Source organism: Colias philodice, chromosome 8 (assembly GCF_061535455.1).
Source record: "Colias philodice isolate Cphi_HAF_F1 chromosome 8, ilColPhil1 Martin Lab GWU primary, whole genome shotgun sequence".
NCBI lineage: Eukaryota > Metazoa > Arthropoda > Insecta > Lepidoptera > Pieridae > Colias > Colias philodice.
In genome coordinates, this window is record NC_143093.1 from 6,824,919 (window position 1) to 6,837,385 (window position 12,467).

A 12,467-nucleotide genomic window follows, 5' to 3' on the forward strand; every position below is an offset into this window, starting at 1 on the left:
CACAATGGTCTTCGGAATCGTAACTTCGCTTTGGCATTTTGAAGTAAAATTACATGCAAGTTCATAATATATTTAAAAAAATACATAAAGCTGGAAAATTAAACAATATTATTTTTTTTCATTATAGGCAAAATTAAACACTCACATAGTGATAGTTAAGTGACTTGATATAATTTCCCAAAGCCAATATTTTTTTGTTTCTGTTATAGTCATTTTTCTATATTGTTCACATTATGATTTAACCTTTTAAATATTGTAAGTATAGTCAATGAGCATTCAAGAAGTTTACAAATATTGTGGTATCAATTACCAACAACCCATCACATTCCAATACTCTAGGTTGATACGCACACATCTTCGAATCGCGTTATTGGCATTCTTTTACATGTGACAATTATATGAGCAAATATTTTTCCACATTGTATTTGAAAACAGTTTTATTGTTAAGAAATAAATAACAAATTGAAGAAAATAAAAGAAGAAAGAACAGTTGTTGAATATAAGCTATTTTAAGATTATACCTACTATAAAAATAAACTAAGACAACTGCATAAGATTTTGGAAGTATTATTATTTTTCGCACTATAGTTTAGTTACTTATCAACGCCATCTTATAGACATTACATAAACTAAGAAAATAATGCGATATATACGTACTGTAAAGGCTACGGAGGTTATGAAAAGTTGTAGATCAGTAGTCATATGAACGTATGTAGTTTTGATAGTTTCCGCTAGATGTCCCAATATTTAAATATGTTTGAGAATTTATAAGCGAATAATCTTGCTATATTCTACACCACTCTTTATAATTTTAAAATACAATTAATTTCATTATATACTTAGTTTGATAGCAATAAGAATAAAAAAATTATAAATGCCTTACGTTTTAAAATTTAGTAATGAATATTTAAAGCTCTAACAAATAGTAGACGTAATCCTTAAAACAAAGAGTGAAGGTTCAAGAATTTCACTAATAATATTCCTCTTATGTAACGATATCAACTACACAAAATTACTGCATACAAAATGCACAGTGTGATATCCTCGCATCACTGTTACACATAATATCTGCTACTTATCGTGAATTTAAAAATTCTAAAAGTGCGATATTATGTAACTCAAAAACTTTCACTATGCATAAACATAATGACTTCGTGCATGATTAATAAAAACATTTTTTGCAAATTTCACAAAACATTTCCGATTTCGTGTAGGTACATTTAAAATATCAAGTTAGAATACTTTTTATAGTTTTATTATAGTATAATATTATTTATGGTTTTACTAGCAATTGAATTATAGGGATTAGAATCTAATATTACTACTTCATTCTAATCCTCTCCTTGATTTTATTTTCTCTATGTGCATTCGGTCGTCTAGAAGAAATCGCATTATAGCAATAAGACTGTTTTAATGTATCTATAACCTAGTTTAAGTTTTATTTTGTAATCGTTCAAACCAATACAGCACAAATAAAACAACTATAGATTTTACTCATAACAACTAAGGTAATGCTTATTTAATTCGTTAAACTCAAACTCAAAACATTTATTTATTAAATAAGACTTCTAGAAGCACTTTTGAATCGTTGTAACATCGTTTTACCATTTACCTCCTCACATTTAAAAATAAGTTTTTCTTCTAATTACAATTATCTCAATTAAACATATTAATATACTCCAATCAGCTGTGCCTAGTGACCAACATACAGTAAATAGGTGACGAGTCCTTGCGTGGAGGCTCGCAGGCGGAAGTGAGAAGGCGAAGAAAGTCCGACCGGTCGCGTTAGTGGCCCACTTTACCTCGGACTTAAACGACGGTTTGTCACAGATTATAATAAATTAATTGATTGGTAATTAATTTAATTTGTAAGGTACGAATTTGTCAAGGTGACAAATAGCTTCATGTATGTGTATTTTCACATCATATTAAACCACTCAGTTCTTTACGTATTAATACAAGTTGAAATTCGGCGCCCCGTGGTACCCAGCATAAAGCAGCCTATGTGTTTATGTATCAAGACTATCGTATTGTCTAATGTACCAAAATTCCATACAGATCCGATCAGCTGTTTTTTCCGAGAAAGATCAACAAGCACACAACTTTCGCGTTTATAATATTGGTGGGATTTAAGAAAAAAAATCACTATAAAGTTCATATCAATGATAAATGACAATGTATATTGCTATTAAAATCTACTTTAATATATCTTTTTGTCTGTGTTATGACATTTTAAAAATGTACATTTCGTGGGTTTTTCTCTGTTTTTCTTAATTATATTACACATCATATTAGTAACAGCTGACAGTTGGTTAATATATCATTTTCGCTCCACTCGTGCGAATGTCGACTTTAATTATAGATTTCTCTTAAACTCGCTCTTAAAGGAATTTCTTTAATATACTGAAAAATGTAATATTATGTCGACTTAATAGAGTGTAACTGAGATTTATTTAGCCAGGTTCTGTTTTACTTAGTTATTTATAGAAAGAATATTAGTTTTTTTTTAGAAAAAATAAACAGATTTTGTATTATATTGCTATATTTTAGATACAATTAAAATGAGTCGGTTCCATTTTCAATCATATTTATGAAATGGAATATGGACAATAATAAACATTTTTAGATAGACTCTACTGCAAATGCTTGTATACGTAGTATATTATTATTAGTCTGTGCTACTGCCAATGATCGAGCAAAAAAAAAGATTAATATAAAAAAAGTTGCATTGTAACAAAAAGTTCCACGGTACTTGTAGCGGTGCAACCGTTAGTCGTTTTTATAAAGTGATGTTTTGCTTCCTCGTATAAGATGTTTCATGCTTCAGGAGATCTTATAAGCGAGACTTTATTGTGAGTTCTTGAGCTTTGTAAGTGATTGATTTAATTGAACTAAGACAACAACTAAAAAGACCATCACTGTCAATACTTTGTTACAAACCTAGAAAAGTGTTTTTATTTAGGTATCATAATAACATTCATAACAGTCTGGAAATTAGCTTTCATATAGAGATAGAAACAATTTTATAGTAATTGCTGATGAAAAAAAATCTACTTATACTTAAAAAGTCTAGTATCTGTTTACTTTGTCTATGACGTCCACTGCTAATCAGGATAGCCCTTGATTTACTTCCCATACTTAAGTCCAGGTCACCCGGTTAAGTCAATAATATGGTCTTATTTTTTACTTTTTATTTTCACTATCTTTATTTATTGTTTTCATTTAAATCATTAGTTTAACTGTTATAATATTTCATAATACTCAAGAGAGTTTGCATTGATGTAGGAATATTAATAATTCAAAACAAAACATTGGATATAATTGCGTTCTGGAAACATATTGAGATATTTTCATTGTATATTTGTTATTTTATAAACCATAAAATTAGACAAAACTAGAAAAATCGATTATAGCATTTATAGAGTCCTCAAAATTACGTAAAAATATCCGAAAAGAAAATTGCAAATGTTCCAAGCGCATGAAACTGTACAAAAACTGGATATTATCACAATTGTAATTATGCACGTTTCATTAATCCATAAAAGTATTTCAACTGTGACATTTGTCGTTTCATTTTCCTTAAAACTTTTACTTTCTTGAAATCTCAACATTGACATTAATTTTGTTCTTAGAAGTGTTGAGATCTTTTAGCTATTATGAAATGTTATGGCGCTGAATGTGAAAATATACATGCATTAGATGTAGATAACATTGAAAAAAATAACTCATTTAGTAGGTTTAATTTGTAATAATAATTAACAATTTGGGATGAATTACTTCTCAAATAAAGATAAAAAAAGCAACGCTCAAAAACCGCAGTCACTAGAAATGTTTGAGAGCTTTCTCTGTTACACTTTATTAAATCCAGATAAACATTCAAATTGACATCGAAACAATTTAATCAAATAATTGAAAGGGACTATAAAGATCAATTGGCTCGTAACTTTTTTATTTCCATGCTCTTAACCACACCAGCCATTAATCTTAATCTCAATGCAATATTTATTACAATCGGAACAAAATAAGAGACTAACTGGTAAGACTACAATCAGTTAACTTCATGGATCGAATAATGTTGTTTTATTGGCTCTAAAAAGTACAATATTACAAACTCAAAAGTAATAAAAATACCAAAATTGCGAAATACATTCCAGTTTCAATTATGTTAACTTTCATAATTCCAAGAAGATTATCTGGATTGGTTTCGTGTTACATAAAAAAGCAGAACGGAAGTTTATGTGAATTAAATAACTTTCCTTTTTTTATTAATTACATTTTATGAGCAGCATGAGAATTCAGCAATCTAAAGCTTGAATGTCATGAATATGTTGAAGTAAAAATGGCTAAAATCGTAGATATCTCAGAATAACCGTGGTAAATCGCGAATACATTGACCTTATGGAGACTGGTTCTTTGATGTTTTAATGGTTCCTATACAGTATTGATAGTCGCTCTGTTGACATTGTGGTATGTTGCAGCTAAACCACAGACGTTAGACCAATATATTTAAAGTTAAGTAAGTACAATGATAGGTATAATTGCCGTAAAGAGATTGCAGATAATAATATCCTCAAAAATAATAACTGTCATGAAATTCTTAGGAATTTGGAATTTTCATAATGTAAAGGGAATAAGAGAAAAAGAACTTATAGTACCTAAGTAATTTTTTGTATTCAAACTCGTTTGGCCGTTGTTTTCAGTGTAGAGAAACTGCTGAGTGAAATGTTAAATATTTGAGGATTACGTAATAGATCCTGGTTATGATGTGTACTACAGTCGTGTGTTGATGTTTATTTGAAGCTGCAATATAATATTGATTTAGTGCACCATCCATGTTTAGTTGTATCTGGCAAAAGGATTTCTTATGTAAGTCAATTACCCAAGATTATGTTTTACATAAAATGTATTTACGCGTAGCATAAGGAGAATAATTTAAGTTGCTGTAAGATTTCTGTCACGAAAGTTTGGCAAAATTATGCTTCAGTACCTGGTGTGAAAATGCCCAATGAAGCGGTAAATACAAAAAATGTCATAATTTTGGTAACGCAAAGTGGCACAAAATATTAACCAGCGACTGACGCTTGCAGTGTAAGAGTCAGTCGGAGAAAGTCCTCGAGGTCCATTCACAAGCCGCATACAAATATTTGTGGCCGCCTACAAAACCAAAAACGGGTTTAGACCTTTCTCGCTTAGGAGCGATGTCGCGATATCAACCTGTGCACTGACTTTATAGTTATTACGATAACGACGATCACTTTTATGGAAATAGCGCATCACACTTCCTGGTTGTTAAAACGCGAACTATGCGAGATCGACATAATATGATTTATATGGAGATTCGTATCTCCTGAAAGATTCTCTGCACTATATAAAATACTATGTTTGATGCGATTATAGTAATTTTGTTGTATATCATATTATTTTTGCTGTGTTCTGTATTTGAAAGTAAAAATTTATTGATTCCCTACTTACTTACATCTTTGTATGAATACACATTTTACGTATACAATAGTACATACACATAGTACTTACAATGCATCTGAATTAAAGACATTCTACAATTCACAACTGTAATCCTTGTTTATGAATGGAATCGGCACGATAAAATTGTAATTTTATTGCGCTGTAATTGCGATTTATGATTGATAATTGGTCATATAATGTGCTAGTAAAAGTTGCAAATATTTCCCAATCGTGCGCCTCCTTTTTACGTCACGTTATCAATTACACTAGACGCGTTTTCATACATAACCTTAAGTGAAAGTATGGCTCTAGTGACCACATACTAATGTTCAAAATGTTTTAAAATTCCAATACCACACGCTTGCCCACTTTTCTCCAAAGACATTATACGTCGGCAAATAAGTTGAATAAATTAGTTAATCGAACTTTTGCAACCCCTCTTCGATTCTTATAGATTCGCGACTGACGCAGACCCGGCGTATAGTATAAAATATAACATGATAAGTTTTTAACTCATAATAGATTCAGCCCTTCGACGAGGCAGAGCTACGCTCTATTAGCATTGTTTAGGTAACAACACGTAATAGCCAATGTAAAACATAATGAGTGAACACTGTAATATATAAGCACATTATCGAGTCGATATTCGGAGAAAGTCTATAACGCCGTTGATCTATGTCCGCACTGGCTACCATCACTACTTTCCTTCCAAGCCTGTGTGACGTAACTCTATAAAAGAGAGTGCGGTGAAGACGCCGCCGCTATAACGTTTCCGTTCGCCAGGCTCGGACATAGCGTCCCGATCACCGACACAGAAGGACGCGGGCGGAACATCTTCCGCAAGAGCCCATTAGGACTCAACAGTGAAAAGTCAAAAGGTGAAGTGTTAAGGACATCCAGTGCACGTGCTGTGATTGTGATAGTGTTGTGATATCGTGATAGCGAGTGCCCGTGACCACCCCGTCGCGGTCACCCCTTGACGGTGATGATTAAAGGCCCCTGTTTGTTTCAGATACGAGATGAGGTCATTGTTGTTTTTAGCGGCGGTATGCTGCTTAGTGTTGTTGGCTAGCAGTAGCCCCATCATCAGGTCTGCTGAGGGCGAGGTGAAGGAAGTCGGAAGACAGTCGGCCCCGGCTGCCGCCCCCGCAGCTTCCAGTGACGACGACGATGATGACGACGATGACGACGACGATGAGGGTATCCCTGATATCACAGGTGAATAAAACAATCATTTCTTAATATAAATTTATAAAATCTATCTAGTGAAATTCTTTCTTGAATAAATCGCGTGTTATTTACTTTAATATATTCAAATAAAAAGTTTGACGGTCATTACTGTAAAATGAAAACTTTCTAACAAGTTCTAAACAAGTAGAGTAAATAAATTTATTTGCGTATACCGTTTACCGTTTGCAAGAATTCATAGTAACGGTAGTTACAATCCAATACTAGATTTACGTTTCATACGTGTTAAATATTTTCATCGGAATATTTTTATACTTGTTTTGAAAATAAATGTATACAAGTAAAGGATCATATTATTCAGTTTAGTGTTGGGAATTACGCAACGGATTTAAATATTGTTTAAACATTTTGTAAAACCATTGTAAAAACTGAATTTCATTTGAAACAACAAACATTCGTTCATGTAAATAAATGAATCATTTGCTTGAAAAGAAGTCATTTCAACTCAATTGTTTTTTTATTTACTTTTTTAAGTTAATTAGGCTATTTAAAAATTACAAATGAATCCCATATTGTATGATTTACATAAAATAATTACATATTAATTACACTATAATATTTTATTTGAATCGATTGCATATGCATTAGAAAGTATTACAATTTATCGATTAAATTCCAACGAATCAGGACGCGAATGAACGGAATGTACGCAGCGTGACAGATGCTCTCATTTGTTAATTGATTCTAAAAGAAATAATCAGAGAAAATGAAGCTACCGTGCTTTCTACTGGATAAAGCATACTTCTCGATGTCACGCACCATCGCAGTAATGTTTTTGCGCAATGTTACAGTACAAATAATTAATTCCCGATAACTAGATTCAAACTATTCTTTTACCATGAAACCTCTATATGAACACATCGATAAAAGATATACAGTTATGTTTTTTATCGTCATTTCTAACGATTAGTACATATAATTTTAAACTCTCATGGTACATGCCCATTAAACAATTAGTGTTGATAGGAATGAATACATAAATTAAGATTGAATTTGATTATACTAGGTGATGACGATGACGACGACGACGATGACGATGATGATGATGAAGACGAGGAAGCAGATGATGACGAAGATGATGATTATCTGGAAAGATTCTTCGATGACATCTTGGGAGGTGAGATTAATTAACAATTTAAAATAATTATAAAAGCGGTTCTATGATATGAAAATTTTTGCTGAAAAATAATAACTATTATTGGTAATTATTACTATTACTAGAGTCATTGAGTTACTGATAATTTTGTCTAAATCAGACTGAAAAAAATACTTATAAAATATCTCTTCCTCTTAAGGTGGAGAAGATGACGATGACGATGATGAGCCCGCAGCCGCACAGCCAGTCGTAGCCGCGGTTGACACTGTGGCCGCTGCTCCTGCTCCCGCTGCCGCTTCATCCGCTTCCGTCGAAGAAGTCGCTGCCGCTTCAGAAGAAGCCGAAGCATCAGAAGGCGAACCCGCCGTGGAAGGAGACGAATCTGAGGCTCAAAAAGAACCCGCGAGCGCTGAAGTAGAAACTCCTGTTGCCAGTTCGGAAGCCGCCGTCGCTAGCGATGCCGATGATGATGACGACGATGAGGAAGATATCACCGACGCATTAGAACCTGAAGATGATGAGGATGATGATGATGAAGAGGAAGACGATGACGATGATGAAGATGACGACATTTCTGATGCCCTCGGCAGGAATATCTCTTCCAAGCATTCACGTGAGTCTAAAAAGTTAAAGGCTAATGTCGCGGCCCTCAAAAAAAAGAGTGGAAAAAAGACGCATCACGGTAAAGTAAAGAAAACAAAAGCGACCACTGCCGCTGGTATAAGGACCACAGAACACAAAAAGGTCAGATAGTTAAATGGCGCCAGCGAACGGGCGTGCCTCGCTCCCGCATCCACCTGAGAGACCTCCTCGGTCCCGTCCTTTAGCTTAGCTATTTATTAACTATTTATTTATGCTATTTAATTTATTTTATTTATTAAGTGTGTGTGCTTGATGTGTGAGTGTTAGTATGGACCCAAAAAAGTAAAAGTTAAATTAATGTCTAGATCATGTCACATCAGATCCGTGGCAAATTATTTTGAAATAAAACTGTTGTTCTTAAAACTGTGTGGAATTTTTTAAACTACCTCTGAAATGATTTGTGCGTATTTAAAGAGATAAATTTTGTATGTCGGTCAAAACTCTAGTGAATTAGTTTATTGTCAAATGAGAGTGACATTATCTAGTGATATTAATTTAATTTTCGTATCATAAAGTTTACAATATGAACTAGTCAAAATAAAATATAAATGTAGAATTCCTTGATCCTATCCAGCAGCTTATATATTTATATGCTAAAATATTTATGCTTTTTACAACATATATCCTTTATTACTGTTATGATTAAATTGTAAATATTAAAAGTAATATAAGTAACTAGCTTTTTGACCGATTTATATATGTATTATACGTACAAACCAGTTCCAAATCCTAGACCCATCCGATACATAATAAGGCCGCCTATAGACTAGACGCATGCGATAAAAGCAAGTTAATAGATAGTAGATAAGATCGCTATAATATGATACATTCATCAAATTTGACAGACCGTAGTTAGAGCTCAGTAGAATATTAACAAGGAACTAGTATGAACTGGATGTGTGTTAAGGGGTCGAGAGCGGGTATCGAGCCCGCTTACTTTCTCATCCGGACCTCGTACGATGAACCCATCCGATTTCTTCTGTAGCCTTGACACTTTCTTTGACCGCACCCAGAACCCGACCTTGACAAATCTAAACACCCCGACATTCAGAGATCAGAGTATAAATTGATTCAGACTTACTTTCACTGAATGACGAAATGACCACTGAATTCGCGTGCCTTATGTCCGCTTTAGTGAAATCGAGATAATGAGATGCGAAAAGAGAAATTTTTAGTGTTTGTCACTGAGAAATTATGGGAGAGGCGCGAGGAACATTTTGACCTAAATTAAACGAGTTTGTTACCGGCAACGCCTAAAACAACTCGCTCGATTGCGGTCTCTATTTCCTTTCTTTGATAGAAATCAGTAACGAGTAGCTTCAGCCATTTCAAGTTCAAAGATAAAAGAAATCGTATCAACTTGTAAACATTTCTAGACAGTAATAATGACTGTTACATTACTTCATCGAATTAAATTGAACTGAAGGTGAAATTAAATATTGTCAATGTAAATGGATTATGAAGGTTGAAATAGCCACTATTAATTGGATTAGATTTCTTCGATTGCGAATAGTTTGGCACGCAGTTTCTTTTACGTGTAGAAAATAGAAAATCCATCGTTGACTGGTCCTATTAATTGTTACAAACGATTAGAATTCAAGCGCTGCTTGGAGACTAAAACAGTTAGCCGTTCGCGTGCCTCACTGACGTGATTTGAATTGCACGTGTTGTTGTATGAATTATTAGCCCACTGAATACCTAATTACACACTGTGTACGAGTGCGTGATGTCATGAATAATGTAATTCAGTAAATATTTGTTTAGATTTTGTTGAGAGAGAAATTGAATAGTAAACAGATTTCCCTATACCGTGAATCATTTATTTGCTTTTGATTGTTTGGATTTCGGCGTATTCAATGAACAAATCAACAATTTTCATTATGTTAAATCTTATTTAGATTTAGTTATTACTCATATTATGAATTGGTGTGAACAGAATAAATGAAATGACTTTACTTGTACTTTTACTTGACTATTTTCCTGACCTGAAGACCTTAGAGTTAAAATGACTGTGACTTGATATGACAAAAAAGTTTTATCATATAGAAAGAAATATATAAATGTGTTGCTTGAAAATACGTTACATGAAAACTTTTCCGATACTTTGGGATAAGTTTTAATGGTTTGCATATAGGCTACAAAAACAGAAAATTAAAAAAAAAATGAGATTGTAGGCACTTGAATACAAAAGTTTATTGTTTGATTAACACTAACAATATAAAGCTGAAGAGTTTATATTAGTTTAAACTCGCTAATCTCAGGATAGGCATTAGGGACATGATTTCTAACACGCGCGAAGTCGCGGCAGACCGCTAGTAATTAATAAAGTAAAAGAAATTCAAAGAAATAAGTATCTTACAGGTACACATTGTTTTTTTACTCAATTCTTTATATCATAATATGACGAATAGGTAAGATGCATTCATAAAGATATTATATAACATGACACAAATTATATTTAAGAATTGCGATCACTATAAAAAATAACATATACTAAGTTATAAAAATGTAGGTATGTTTTTCTTAAATCATGAACTCTTATAACAGGAGCACTATCTGATGAGCCGCCTAAGAAGCCAGCACCCGTGCCTGCAGTGTACATAGTCAAATACAATAAATTTGTTGATAGTATACTAGAAAAGATGAATGATATTTTGCGACGCTCCTATGATCCCGTGAGTGTGAAATTGCAACCAATTGATGCAAGCAAAAAGTCAAAATCAAAACCCAAAAAGAATAAAAATAAAACAAACAAAACGTAAGTCAACATAATTACCTTTATCTGTTGCTATCGGCGTTTCGATATTGTACTATAATAATTTTGCTAAAATATACTTTCTAGGAAAAATCAAAATAAGAAGAAGAATACGGCGCGTGGTGGAGTTACTGAAAAGAAATCAGAGAACGAAATTCCCGAAAAAATCGAACAAACGAATAATGTAGAAGAACCAGTAAATGAGCAGAAACCTAATACAGTCAGTGAAAATGTTATGTCAACAGAAACAAGAGCTTTAAAAGAAAAATCTGGAAATGAAAGCGGAAAAGCGAAGTCAACCACAGCAAAACCTAAGCCCAAGAAAACTACCAAGCCTAAACCTAAACCACCAGCAAAAGCACCAGTAAAGAACACGAAGAAGCCATCATCAAATAAGGTTAAGACCAGTGAAAAAAGCAAGCCCAGGGCAAAGGGAACTCTATATGGGCTTTCATCTTTAAGAAGATCCGGCGATGTAGCAGTCAGTATTATGTCAGACCATACGACGATAAAAAGCAATTTCGCAGTTGGACCCCTAATACTTCGGGTCGAAAAGGAAGTAAGTATTTTTTTTCAATACGTTATTATTACAGAGTCGTTTGAATGATTGATTATAAACACCGTCTTTTGTAGGTTGGACGTGGCGCAAAGAAAGAACTTAAATCAGCTACAGCTACAACTGCTGAGATGAACGGCAAACTTACTCTGCGCGTTAACAGTCAAGGCGTCGCTACATTACATTCTATTAAAGTGTTGCAGCCTAAGCAGGTTTGTTTACTACTTGCCTAAACTTTCTTTTAGTGAGGAGTTGCTTCGTATAGTCCATTTCTCTTTTGTGAAAGACGACGTAGAAATTAAATTGTTTAAATTATATTTCAGGTTCGAGTAGATAGCAATCATGAGCGGACTCGTGAACTAGTTTGGCAAAGAAGTGCACGAATTGCTCACGTTGTGTCTGAGAAGCTGAGATCCGCTTCGAAGCCGATGTTCTCTCACCAAACCGTCGTGAGGCAATAAGTGACTAAATATGGTTTCCTGTATCTTTACTTTATGTAGCTGGATAATTGATTCGACGCAGTCTTTTTATCGCGTTTTAATAATAGTTTTATACTATATGAATTTAAACTACGACTTTAGTTATAGCTTGGGATAGTGAAAGGTTATATAGACAGGTTTGAAAATTGATTGTGTCGAATCGATATCGATAAAATCATTCATTTGCGTATCATTTTTCACAAAATATCATCAATACTTATATTGCGA

General features: G+C 33.2%; 1 protein-coding gene across 1 annotated transcript; it reads left to right on the plus strand.

Moving 5' to 3' along the window:
- Window positions 1-6,050: 6,050 nt before the first annotated feature.
- On the plus strand, window positions 6,051-12,405 carry LOC149486608 (uncharacterized). The gene is made up of 8 exons (XM_089698217.1): window positions 6,051-6,341; window positions 6,476-6,681; window positions 7,718-7,828; window positions 8,007-8,420; window positions 10,997-11,207; window positions 11,292-11,763; window positions 11,838-11,972; window positions 12,084-12,405. Exons 2-8 carry the CDS (start codon window positions 6,483-6,485, stop codon window positions 12,219-12,221), a joined length of 1,680 nt encoding a protein of 559 aa, XP_089554343.1. The 5' UTR covers window positions 6,051-6,341; window positions 6,476-6,482; the 3' UTR covers window positions 12,222-12,405.
- The last annotated feature ends 62 nt before the right edge of the window (window positions 12,406-12,467 follow it).